Raw genomic sequence first — 13,397 nt, 5'->3', positions numbered from 1 at the left:
TAATATAGAATGAAACGTACACTCGGTCCATGATGTGTGTGATCTGTATATATATTGAAATATATATAGGTATATGTTTCTATTATCTTTGGCCAAAATCAAAAGAATTCAATCAGTTTTTACGTGGATATTAAAGTTTAATTATTCTAATCTATTCAGAAATACAACACAATACTTTATTTCCCATATTATAATCATGGTTGTTTTTAAATATCTATTTCAATCATTTACACACAAAAAGTCATTCTGCAACAATGCTTTTATATAACTCGGCTTAATTTTACGATGTCTATAGATAATAATCTATAATGTGGAATGTATTACAGAATGTATTACAATTTTTTTTTTTTCTGACATACTACTACAGTTTTTTTCGGGTTTATTGACTAAGTCTTAATCTTTTATTATCAAGCATCATGAATCAAATTTAAGAGATACATTTCATAAATGCTGATGCTTAATTTACGTATAATGTGTAATATTCAAAGTTAATGAATAGAGAAGCCCGAGTACCTAGATACATTTGCCGACAATGAATATGTCGCGTGCGCATATTAAATAATAAATATACATAAAATTAAAAAATGTGAAAAATAATTTTTTATAAAATGCACTAAAAATAGACTAATGGCAAAGTGCAGTCAATTTATTTATTGCACACAATTTTGGATTTTTAGTTCCAATTTTAAACTATGTAAAACATATTTAAAAAATAATACTGTTATATAATATCATTAATTCTTATTAAAGCAGCGGCTTTTCAACCAAAATTGCAGAATAAATAAACAAGTCTTGTCACAAGGAATATCTGAACACCAAAATTTCTTTTGAATCAATAGCCGTTATTTGTAACTTCTATTACTTTTCAGTCCAAATATTTTGTAAAAATATTTATATAGTCACAATAATCTCATAAATGTTTACTGTTTTACATATTATGATTGCTAAAACAATATATTTACCTTGTTGAAAATATTCTGAAAATTATTTCATTCTCATACTAGAAATTTGTGTGCTCAGCATCTCATGCTTATCATATTGAAGCATTGTTCATAATGAGAGCCATAAATTTTCTCTAATAATTTACAAATGAATGTATCTATAGTTCATTGATCATAACACATCACATAAAACTGCATCGCAAACCCAACGACTTGAATGCTCAGCTGTCCTTCATTGGTTTCATTATTCACTCAACTCTTATTTGTAAATATAGTCAACAAGCAGTGTGTTAGAGTATTCGTAATAGTGAACATTTCATTACTGTAGTTTAACTAACATATCGCATTTACTACTTGTCTGAATAACATATTTCGAGAATACGGAAGAAATATTAACTTTTCTATAATAATCAACTCGCAGACATTTTATTTTATATAATTCCATTTCTCTTCGATTTCTTGCACTTTTTCTAGTGATTCAATGATTCAGTCGTTTACGTTTAGCCTTTTGTGATATAAAAGATCCCTCATAACCCTCTCGTGATGCATCAAATATCTCTGATCGATAACAAATTATCGCACAATTGCATCATATAATTTTATGATCTAGAGCTAATAGAAAGTATATAATGGAAAGACATACTGAAGATCTCTCGATAAATATGTAGTACGTCTGAAACACAATAATTTAGAAAAATATAGTATATAATATAAAATATATATCGAGAAAAAAAATCAGTCAACGTACTAAAAATGCAGTAACAATCCTAAATTCGACAGAATATTTACCTAAGTTTACTCTGGACAGCGTACAATTTTTATACATTGATCTACTGGTGATTAATATTCTAGAATAATTGAAAATTTTCTCTGCTCAATTTTTCGTAGTTTCATTCAAAGTCTTCTAAATTTACAATATCGACTTCCATAATGCTGTTGCCGGCGAATTGTCCGAACACTCCACTCGATGCGCTGCGTTTCACAACTAAAATATTCGAAAGCACGATAATATATTAATAAGTCGCGCAAAATTTCATTTGTAATAATTTGAAATTTGACGACTAACCGCTAGAAGAATTCACTTTCTGCAGCATATAGGTAGGCAAGTCTTGGCATTCGCGTGCTATGTACGTTCCGACGACTGACATGTCAGTGATCGGTGGTGTCACTACTTTCATGGTTTCACGTACGATTGCAGTATCCACTTCGTAATAACCTAATTTTATAGAATTATATACAATATTCATAAAGAATATCTATATAATGCATTATCATATATTACAGAATAAAAATAATCAATATTATTATTTATTATATGTCAACAAAGATCAGTTAATTTGAATTGAATCACAAACTCACCGTTGTACATCTTTCTAAGGAGATCATACATATTACGAGGTGGTAATACACGCTGACGGTTCAATGGCATAACAAAGCAGCACTGACCATCAATATCTATAATACCTGTTTTATTCTATAAATAAATATAACATTAAAAAAATCTTGTACAATGTATAAAATAGGAATAAAATACTGATACTCACAATATTAAAATCGTGTATAAAGCGACCTTGGCGTCCGCCGCGGAAGTCGGGCACATCAATCTTCTCGTAGTGCTCATTCTCAAGATCAATTTCAAATCTCTCCTTGAAGAAATTATTGATGTCGTGATCCATCTGCTTCGCAATATCCAGTGCATCTTGCTCCATAACTCTAGTGAGACTCTTGGCGAATAGATCGGAATCGGCTAACAATCCCTGATGAACTCCATTGTTTCCGTAAGATGCTTTATTTGAGCTGTCGTACGGAATGCTGTACCAGCCAGTACGGAATCTGTGCATCTGAGTTCTCGCGTATTGTTTGTAGATGTAAAGTCCACCAATGACGCCAATAATCAGTATCATCAGTGCGACGAGAAAAAGCAAAAATGTAGCTGTTACATGTATATGGTGGATGCTTCTTCTGGCAACGAAGTAATGACCATTGGAATCGCTTTTTGGACGTGCTGCTTCGGGATCAGTTTTTGAGCTATCCTGCTAAAAAGTACTTGTACTTTTAATCAGTTAATCAGTTAATTTTGGATCTCAGATCCAAAATCCTCATTCTCTCTATTAATAGGCAAAATAAAATAATGTAAGAAACTATACAAATTTAAATAAAATTTACACAAATAAAGATACAATGTATAAAAATTGCTCTTTCTTTCATTGATGAGACTATACATTGAAAAATCAATATAAAATAATAAAAAAAATTTAATTCTATAATGTGCAGTTCTTCAAAAATAAACAATGATATAGAAGACAACAAGAACCAGAAGTGTGGTTGAAGCATAAAACTATTAACTATTATAAATTATAATATATATATAATTTATATATAATATATACAAAATATAGATAAATATTAATTATATATCTATATTTATAAATAATTATTTTTCTTAAAATACAATTATATATAATTTGCGAGAGTTTTTTCTAGAGAATATCACAACTATATTATTTTCTCGATTATTTAGTAAACTATGCGATAAAAAAAAATTTAAAGGTAGCAATAAAAATTTTGAAGGTAAATTTGGAAGCTAAAATATTTTTGTTTTCTATAAACATCTCAAGTATTTTGTCTTTTTAAGGGTACTTAATGTGTTACACATCGACTTTATTGACGTGTGAAAAATGTATAATGTACTGGGATAATAATAGTCCCTTTTATCATAATGAACGTAAGTTTATGTTGATTCTGATTCAGATGTGTAAATATGTAAACTGTTTGTACAAAAAACATCAATATTGTCAACGCAAGTGTGCACTTGCGCTTATAAATATATAGATATAATATGTACATACATCAATATAAATTGACAAATTCGTTGAATATATGTCTCTTCGTATAGCGAGAATTGACATTAAGTAATTTTGTAAAACGCAACCTTGACAAAGTTGCTCAAAAATAACTTGTTTTTGTTGATGAATCGATTGATCAAAGGTAAATATCTATTCGCGATGAATTTCATGACATATACTAACCGCTGCATTTTCCTCAACAAACAATGGCTGCTCCATTTTGTCGGACGCCTTCTTTTCGGTAATCGCTTTCGTGATGACCGTCATCTTTGCTGCTCTTTGGTATACGAGTGCCTTTTAAATATCGATACAATGCGACAAACTTTACTAGAACCGAGCCGTGTATTAGGCTATCGCCAATAACGACGATCGTTTATCGGAGACTGATGAGTCCTCAAACAAGGACAAAGAGGGGGGGAAACAAGACCTAAATGTAGCAAAATCTCACGAACAACTGCGTATTGCTGCGTATACACAAATGCAAAATGCTGAGATTGATCGCTGACAACCGCGCCCTCAACGAGCTGATGAAAGTGCACGCGCGTGCGTCAATCGCAAACATAATGGTGTATTCACACTACATTCGATTTGCAATGACCAATAAAAAAATGTGTTTTCTAGAAATTTTAGTAAAGACCATTTATCTTCAGAAAATAAATTTTTCTATTGGATATAGGAATATTATATATTGGATGCAGTGCAAATCGTCCAATCTAATAGACACAAATATCAAATCTGATTGCAATTCTAAAATTTTATTTTATTATTATACTTATTTAAGAATTTTTATAAGCTTATAGAAAAGAGTATTATTTGCATAAAATTATAATATTGCAAAAATTATGTTAATATATGTAATACTTACAAATTGTGAAAATAATCTGCTAATGTTCTAAATAGAAATAATAACATGGATACTGTCAAAGATGCAGAATCAAAACATGTGATGAAAAATATTGAGGAAGAATCATCTGTTGACAAAGTGAAGTCTGAGATTACATTGTTTAATCATCAAGAATTAGTAAAGTTAACTAAAACAACTATTGGTAATATTATTAATAGCGATCCGTTGTTTTCCGGATTGCCTTCAGATGTTACGATAGAAGAGCTTAAATCATATATTGCAGTTGCACAAGGACAAGCCATAACTTTATTTTTAAATCGTGGAGAACTGCCGAAGTTATCAGTGGTGGTAATATATTTTTACTTTTAATGATTTGTACGGTATATATGTATATATGTTATCAATTTGTTAAAATATATGTATTGCTTCAATAAATTTTACTTCTGTTTTGTTCAAGGTTCCTCCACATGATACAACAGTTCTTGATCTGAAGAAGGCCATAAAACGACATATGAATTTATCTTTGAAAAGAGAGAACATTAAGAAGAAAATAAATTGGAAACACATTTGGAAGAAATATCATCTTTGCTTCGAAGATATTAAACTTTCTAATAATAATGAAAATATTAAACTTTATGGTGTTACTAATAAGACTGAATTACATTTTACAAAAAGACGCAGAGAAAAGAATAAATTGATAAAAGAGTATTAGCCTTTTTTTAAAATTAATATTTTATAATAAATTTATCCTTTGTATTATAATGAATATCATGTATCAATACTATTAATCTCATACATTAATATATCTAGCAAATGTCATGTATTAATCTATTATTTAAACATTAATTTACAGTACCATAATAATTAAGATAGTACAAAATATATACATAATTATATAAATAGTACTTAAACATTGAGTGAATACATATACTATGTAAATAATAAATAAATAGATGTTTTTTGAGAAACTAATTAGAAATTATAAGAATCTTGATCTATATCAATCTAACTATTTATTAATATATTATTCTTTTGGTTTTTCTTCAGCTACAAGAATTTCACAAGTCAATCCTGGTGTACAATCTTCCAACATCAAACAAGTCAATTCGAATGCAACAGACTTATAGTGATTTGTCACAATTAGTGTCTTCAAATTGAACATTCTGTACAGTGATTCCAGTCCTCTCTCGGTGATCTTTTCACAGCCGGATATGTCCAAGTACTCCAGTTCTGGAAATTCTGCTGAAATCTTGTCCAAACCCCAATCATCAACATTCTTACAGTTTTTCAAACTGAGCCATTTGAGCCTCATAAGACCACACAAGTTGCTCAGACCCTCATAATGCATGTCAAATCCATTAACATCTATCGCTTCAAGATGATAGCGTGGATTGTACGTGTTGGGCAAGTTAAACTTGCCTTTCTCATCTTGTTCGGTCCAATGAGTGTCACCCTTAAACCTTACTCGGCCACCACGATGAATAATAAAGTGAGCAGTTGCTAAATCAGCGCCCAATGTCTCGTGTCTCTCTGGTATAAATTTCTGACTATACTTGGTAGCCTGAACTTTTTGATGGGCTAACCACTTTGGAATATTGCCAATGGAGAAATCAGTCATTTTGGGCGCATCCGTGGGAAACCACAGAAATTTCTTGGGCTTTTCTGGATCGTCTCCGACTTTGGATTGCTGCAGATCTTCCTCTTTCTTTCTCCATAAATATTGCCTTTTTTCATGATCTACACTATATGCACGTGCTGTTTGAGCGAATAAACTATTTTGAGAGCACGAACTTTCGCACAGTTTACTTAATGTAAACGTTAATCGCCTTTTCAACATTATTAGTAAGGATTTTTGAGATTTATATGTGCATGTGCTATACCTCACCCCAACCTAATCTAACCTTAACCTTAACTTGACCAAATTCTAACCTACTTGTCAAATTGTAGGCAATATATTAGCTCCATTCAGAGGATCGTCATTCCCTTTTAAAAAAGAGACAGTTTCAACTCTACTATGTTTTGTATCTCAAAAATGACAAACTAAAAATCACATGACAAAAATTGGGAATAATAATGAAAGCACTGATATTAACGAGGCGCGAATGTGCGCTATTCGGCACTTTTCTTCTAGAGTATTTTTCACACTTATTTTGTCACACATCACTGTAGGAAAAGGTTTAGTTAAAAAGTTGCGTTAAGCAACAGTTTACATTTTTGTTACAATGTGTAGATGAATAATTGTACATGAAAGTAAACTTTCTCTCTCTCTCTAATAAATACCTTATATTCAATATAATTTAACATCATTACATTTAAATATGTTAATAATATATATTAGAATCTAATAATTAGATTATATATTTGCATTTGTAATAGTTATATTACTTTAGTAATTATATTATATTATGTCAAAAATGTTTTGTATTAGAATAAAAAACTGATATACATAGAAAATACATTGTTGAGTTCTAATAAATTCCAATACATATTTAACAACTGTTTTTATAGAATTCTATATCTTTCCAAAATCTGAATTTTAAGTTATCTGACAATGTTTAATTAATTTTACGATCGTTTGTGTTGTGATCTTTATCAAATTTGTCAAGCATATCAAGACGTAAGAAGGAACCAACAATAGATCGAGCAGTGGACGCAGCTCTGCCGAGCCCACCTTCCATAGAACTTGCGCTACTGCTGCTTTTGGCGATTTTAACGGGTTTTGTTTCTGCCCAAATATTCACGGCAAATTTCAACTCTGCTATTAGCGCTTCCATTGGCGTAATCTGTGCGAAAGAAAGTAATTAAATTTGCGATTTTGACGCATAAATACTTAGAAAAAGAAAGCAAACAAAGATAGAGAAAAAAATTCTTACTTTTTCCCTCACAGCAACTTTCCGTATATTCCAAAGAAACTCACAAATGGCGGTAACTAACGAAGCACCGCAACCGCACATAAGAACGAGGAAGACACCCCCGACATTTGCCAACCCCAACTCGGCCGTATTGACACTTTTTTCAGCATCATCCTTAACGCACAATCCACCACCCATTTCTTGCCACCATTTCTTTTTCAATGCTTGTAAGGTGCCTTTCTCTCCCAATGTCAAAATGGCATTATTGATTGGCACTCTATATGGTGAATCTACGAAAAACAATAGTTCGTTTATATCGATTTCAATCATTCCCATCTCCTAAACATATTTTTAAAAACTCTATATTAAACATAAACACTTCTCGTAAAATTGTTTTCAAAGTTTCTCTGTGCACTCACTGCGCGGCATGGCTATCCCGTATCCCTTGTTGTCAATTAGACCGCCTATTTTATCTAATTCACAAGTTCGTTCCATGCGATACTCAATAGAAGTCGACTCCATGAGGAAGGCATATTGTCGTTTACCTTTAATAACCCGTTCGACACCTAAAATAGAAATAAGGCAAATTTTTAAAATAATGTAGAAATAGTTTTTCTTTCTTTCATCGAAATTGATAATCTATCCAATTTTTTACAATATTTCAGCATCTCTCTTTCTCTCTCTCTCTCTCTCATGTTGATTATATATATTCAATTTTTCTTTTCTAATTCTACCTTCATCATTACTACCGGTGAATACACTTGGCCTCCATTCTGACATTGCTGCCCACATTCTCTTATATGTCGAGTAATTTGAATCCTACGATAAAATTGAATGCCACCATCTCAAGGAATATCAATAATTTAACATATATAAATATATCCAATCGGATAATATAAAATATATTAATCTATACTTGAAAAAAGGTCGACGTTGAGCCTCCTTTTACGGATCCGTACTTAATCTTTGTCTGTTTTGCCAGATCTTCAACCCCTTTAATTGGCGTTTCCATCTTATCCATGGTCAAAAATGCGGCTAAATTGGCCGTGTACGAGGAGATCATTATCAATGTGAAGAACCACCACATCGTCGCAAGCATGCGGATAGACGGTGCTCTGAAATTTTATTTTAGATAAAAATATTTGATCTGTGAATAAATAATTCAGAAAGCGTATAAAATTTTATTACATCTAATGAACAATTGCTAGTTAAATTGATAATAAAGTATGTGTAATAAATCGTCAAGTCAAATATATTTGCAATTAGTTGAAATAATAACTAAAATCTCAAGAAAGAAGCAATTGCAGGAATGAACAAAGAAGTATGTGAAACAAAAATAATACTATGAGACCTACTTGGGTAGTATATCTGACCCTTGCTGCATGAGCGAGCCAATAGTGAGCCACAACGAATTTGTCAAATTAAAGTTGTTTTCCAGTTCTTCAGGATCGGAATTGCATGGATGTGGATTATCCCATTCGCCGGGTGCCATTCTTTAAAAAAAATTGAATTATTGCAAAACGTAAACTTTATTTTTGACATTTTAAGTTTCCCTTGATTTATTTTTATTCAATATTAACTTGAAAGCTAAACTTCCTCATTATATTCGATATTTTCTATTTGATAACAAATAAAGTATCTTATTTAGTATTGATGTCTTACCTAGCTTGAAGAAACAACATAATCGATACAGCTAAATAAGCAGTCGCCATGTAAATCCACACATCCGCACTCAGCGGAAGAAGAAAGGAAAATAAATCGGGTACTTTTTCTTCCGGTTTGCTAAATAAGATGCTAATACCTAATTTGAAATTGATCAAGTATAATATCGTTGTAATCGCAATATTGCATATAATTTTAATTATTTCATCATCGGCGTAGATACGTGAAAAATCTCGATACATGCTAATTAAAGGTGCCGAAAATATAGATAACGGTTAAAATTTTACCGAGATTCATAAACGGGAGAGAAAAATCAACTGCTGAAGCCCTTTGAGATGTTACGGTCAAATCGCAAATTGCGAGATCAGCATCCTGCAAAAAGTAGTTGTATGTACGATTAAACTTCCGTACATTAAATTTTATTTATTATTTTATATTTGCATGCACGCATAAAATAAAAGTGTTGTCATACACAAGATTTTAAGTGAAAAAATTAAGTACAATTTTTTAAAATAGGTTTGTGCAAACACAAAACGTCTTACACGATCCAAAAGGCGCTTAATTAGGCCATTCCAAGTTTTTGTTGATGGATTCAACGTTCCGTATTGTTTGTCCGGAACAAGCTCGAATTCAAACTTAAAGCCCAAATAATTGGCGATCTCTTCAATCAGATCGATGCAGTAGCCTTCATAACGTTTTTGATCAATCACAATACCACGCGTTGAACCGTCGGTCACTTCAGACACATATGGTGCACCCTAAAAAAGTATACATACATACATATATCTTGAAAAATATTTGAATTGCCATTAAATGTTTTTAACATCAGTCAGGCGCACAGTCACACATTTTTTTCAATTCGTATAAAAATTTCATTAGATTTACTATGATGTTTTATACTAGTCGTTTTCCTTTGTTACAAGTATTCTCTCCTTAACATTGCATTCAATATAATTCCAGTTGCAGTTTTGTAACAAAAGCCGCAATATATAATCTTCTAAGATATCGTCATTATTTTATTATGATGTCGACGAAACATGTACTCCGTTAATGTGAGAGAAGTTAATATTATAATTGGCAATTGCCGTGTTAAGTGGTATTACGAACTACTCTAGTGGTAATCTTGAACGTCTTCTCTTGAATGGATTTGTATAAATAGCTTTCCAATTCCTGCTCAGTGTGCACACGATGCACACCATCATAGTCCCAATATGCCGTTTTCGTGACATTTGGTTGTCGAAAATCTAATATATAGATGTTAAAGTCTCGTCGACGGCCATCTGCGTCAAAATTCATAATTCCTGTTATCTTCCCTGCCTTCGATATCTGAACAAAAAATCGTACTTACGTAACGAAAATTTAATTCAGCATTACCAATATTAGATAAGATCGTTTAAGCTTGTTAAAAACAGAAATTAAAAAAATTTTTTTGTTTGATTAATATTTGAAATGAAAGCTCCAATATACTTTTAATATATTTCTATCTTTATATCTATTTCTATAGATATAGATCTATATCTATTTCTATTTCTCTAAGTTAATTTGTATTTTTTTTATCAAGAAATAAGAGAGAATCATGGAAAAATTTACCTCTCGCATAATGTTGGTAATGTTAGGTCCTGCTTGATACTTATTGTTTTCGTCACAAGAAAGTGGTCCAGGATCAACGACTAGAGATTCCTCATTATTAATATTCCTCGCATTCAAAGCTTTCAGTGCCTTGTCAAACAAAAATACTGCGTCATAGAGAATCGCCGAGTCTAACCAATTAATTCCTTCCACATCGGTTTCTCTCAAGCTCAATCCAGTAATGTTGGCTGTAGTGCCATTTCGTACTTCAAAAATAGGTAGTTTGGATGCATCCTGTGATTCAAATAGCATGTTTTAATTTTTTATAATCTGAAATACATTGCTATTTTCTTATCGACGTAAAGTAATCGGAGTATAGTAAATGACATTACCAAATACGTTATAATAAAATTGCAATAATCTGCTAATAATTTGACTTCCTTTGCTTGATAGAGAACCTCGATGAGTTTGTGAGGCGTGACATCGATGATTACGTTGCAAATCGACAAAGAACGTATCTCCTTAAGCATTGAGCGATAATCCGGTCCTTCGCCTAGCTGTCGTACCGTAATAGGACTATCCTTATTTCGTTTCAGCGTTAAAGTCTTCTGTAAACGCGATAATCCATCCTCGTTTTCGTAAATTGCCGCAAAACTTCGCCACTGCATCGACTCCACTATGTCAGCGATAGCCTGTGCAGTATATCAGTAGCAAATATATAAATTATAAAAATAATAGAATTATTTTGAAAGACAATGCGATATCACAACCGTGATTTAAACTTTAGAATTTCACAAACAGCTTTGATTCGATTCATTCAGTTTATATATTATATTATCGAGATTACAAAATCGCAGTCTTTCAAACGTGCTTGTAATTATAAAATGTTTTTTATATAACAGTTGACCTGGCTGACTGTCTCGCTATCTGGAAACACATTTATAATTGTCGGCGGATTCTTATTCGCACGTAGTTTCTCATTATCCCGCCAAACATATTCAATATGCGGTATGTCATATCGCGCTGCAATGCTCGCGACTATTCCACGAGTATGTATGCTTGCAGGTCCAAAAATGGCTGCCACACCTTCCTTGAGAAGCTCACAAGCTATATAATATAATTTTGGATGAATAGTCACATTAACCCATGCGATCAAAATTGGAGCAAATATGTAGCATAAGATTTTTTTTTCAAACATTCACATATATTTTTTAATGTTAAGATTAAAATTTAATCGAAATAAGTATATCGTGTGAAATATTTGTTATTATTAAAAAATAATAAATTTTTTGTTTATATAACTTACCGGCTACAGCAGTTTTAAAGCTATCGGTATCAATGTCTATATACTTGGTGACAGGAATGAGTTCAAATGCGGGCGCAAACTGTTCCTGTTTCGTCTCAGAAATTGCTTTCAAGAACGCAGATATGTGATCTTCATCGCCTTTGTGAAAAATTGCTCCTAAGAAATATTTGGAGATAAGTATATTAATAGATAAAATTTAGTGCTGTTACATTAATTAATGTTAAGTCCATTAAGACTGGCTAATTAACTGTGACATTTGTGAAAATTGCGTTATACGTGTTGGATCAATACTAAAAAGAATGAGCATGGTATTATTACATGCAACATTTTTCAGTACTTGAGTGAATTTTAATCGTGAAATTATTGTTGAAAATTTATGCATATCTCGTTCACTTTGTGGAGAAACTTTTTTTTACAATTAGAATCTTCAAAATATAATCTATTTATTAAATAAAATATTTTTGTTATTAAATAAACAATCTTTGTGAACAAAAGCAAATCTGAAACGTGCGTTAAAAATATATTAAATTACTTTTTTTTTTTATTTAGACAATATATTTCCCAAAAACTATCATTCGACAAAGATGGATGTAATGCTTACCAACTTTTATATATCGCGTAATACTACAACTAGGAGCAGCCAGTACTAACAAGATCAATGCAGCCCAAAAGAAACGATACATTTTAATAAATAATCTGCAAAATATCAATAAATAAATTTATTAAATATGAAAAGTTATTGCATCGATTAATTGGAATACATAGGTACAGCGTGATATTACATATATCTATATGCAATGTTACTTACTTGCTGCAATGTAATAAATAAGGTATGACAGTTAGATATCGAGAGATCTCATCGTTTCAACACAAATATTTTCAATTAGAATAAACTAAATTTTTGCTCAATAGAAATTTTTCGAATGATCGAAAACCAACGGAACTTGTATACTTGGAGTTTTGTACCCCATGTAATCTTGCAGTGTACTGATCTAAATATAAAGTGGACCGTCCTATATACGTTCGACTTGCTGTCGACCGGCCACCTTGAGAATCGTTGTAGCAATTAAGTCACACATCTTCCAGCGATATTATGTATTACTGAAAGATTTTTTATATAAATATTCGCATCGTTAAAACAAATATACGCGAATACCATGTCTTTTTGATCATCTTATTCATATAACTATTCAAGCAAGGATTTCTTATGACCGAAAAATTTAAATTTGTATTATAATAAATGCAAATAATTAATTTTATTTATGATTTCTACTTGATCAAATTTCCTTATTGTAAAATTATTCACTAGCAATTTGTGTTTAGAATATTCTTCTTATTTCGTAAAAAAATTTTTTTAAATATGATATTACTCTTTTA

General features: G+C 31.2%; 4 protein-coding genes across 6 annotated transcripts; 1 reads left to right on the top strand and 3 right to left on the bottom strand.

The window, feature by feature from the left end:
* Positions 1–116: 116 nt before the first annotated feature.
* LOC105674619 (integral membrane protein 2C) lies at positions 117–4,281 on the bottom strand. Of its 3 annotated transcripts, none has more exons than XR_010888194.1 (6): positions 3,971–4,281; positions 2,486–2,977; positions 2,301–2,415; positions 2,008–2,157; positions 1,731–1,926; positions 117–1,614 (listed from the first exon to the last, which is right to left on the bottom strand). XR_010888194.1 is itself a non-coding variant. In XM_067348353.1 (5 exons), exons 1-5 carry the CDS (start codon positions 4,052–4,054, stop codon positions 1,832–1,834), a joined length of 936 nt encoding a protein of 311 aa, XP_067204454.1. In that variant the 5' UTR covers positions 4,055–4,281; the 3' UTR covers positions 117–1,831. The 3 variants fall into 3 exon arrangements, 1 of the variants encoding a protein (XP_067204454.1); XR_010888195.1 differs by having other exon boundaries at positions 2,486–2,974; XM_067348353.1 differs by having other exon boundaries at positions 117–1,926.
* A 167-nt stretch (positions 4,282–4,448) lies between these two features.
* Positions 4,449–5,610, top strand: LOC105674364 (U11/U12 small nuclear ribonucleoprotein 25 kDa protein). Its single transcript, XM_012370621.2, has 2 exons — positions 4,449–4,979; positions 5,089–5,610. The coding sequence occupies exons 1-2, from the start codon at positions 4,698–4,700 to the stop codon at positions 5,341–5,343; spliced, it is 537 nt and encodes a 178-aa protein (XP_012226044.1). The 5' UTR covers positions 4,449–4,697; the 3' UTR covers positions 5,344–5,610.
* Positions 5,611–5,625: 15 nt separating this feature from the next.
* On the bottom strand, positions 5,626–6,731 carry LOC105674363 (distal membrane-arm assembly complex protein 2). The gene has a single exon (XM_012370620.2). It carries the CDS (start codon positions 6,466–6,468, stop codon positions 5,656–5,658), a length of 813 nt encoding a protein of 270 aa, XP_012226043.1. The 5' UTR covers positions 6,469–6,731; the 3' UTR covers positions 5,626–5,655.
* Positions 6,732–6,887: 156 nt separating this feature from the next.
* Positions 6,888–13,180, bottom strand: LOC105674529 (glutamate receptor ionotropic, kainate 2-like). The gene is made up of 16 exons (XM_012370913.2): positions 12,829–13,180; positions 12,622–12,716; positions 12,021–12,176; positions 11,622–11,821; positions 11,107–11,406; positions 10,736–11,008; positions 10,253–10,471; positions 9,688–9,903; positions 9,433–9,517; positions 9,146–9,284; positions 8,839–8,976; positions 8,400–8,598; positions 8,218–8,302; positions 7,903–8,049; positions 7,505–7,773; positions 6,888–7,414 (listed from the first exon to the last, which is right to left on the bottom strand). The coding sequence occupies exons 2-16, from the start codon at positions 12,701–12,703 to the stop codon at positions 7,187–7,189; spliced, it is 2,736 nt and encodes a 911-aa protein (XP_012226336.1). The 5' UTR covers positions 12,704–12,716; positions 12,829–13,180; the 3' UTR covers positions 6,888–7,186.
* Between the last annotated feature and the right edge of the window lie 217 nt (positions 13,181–13,397).

This window comes from Linepithema humile, chromosome 1, assembly GCF_040581485.1.
Source record: "Linepithema humile isolate Giens D197 chromosome 1, Lhum_UNIL_v1.0, whole genome shotgun sequence".
In the NCBI taxonomy this organism is placed as follows: Eukaryota; Metazoa; Arthropoda; class Insecta; order Hymenoptera; family Formicidae; genus Linepithema; species Linepithema humile.
The sequence above is the reverse complement of the archived record's forward strand: the minus strand, read 5'-3'. Positions and strand labels throughout refer to the sequence as shown.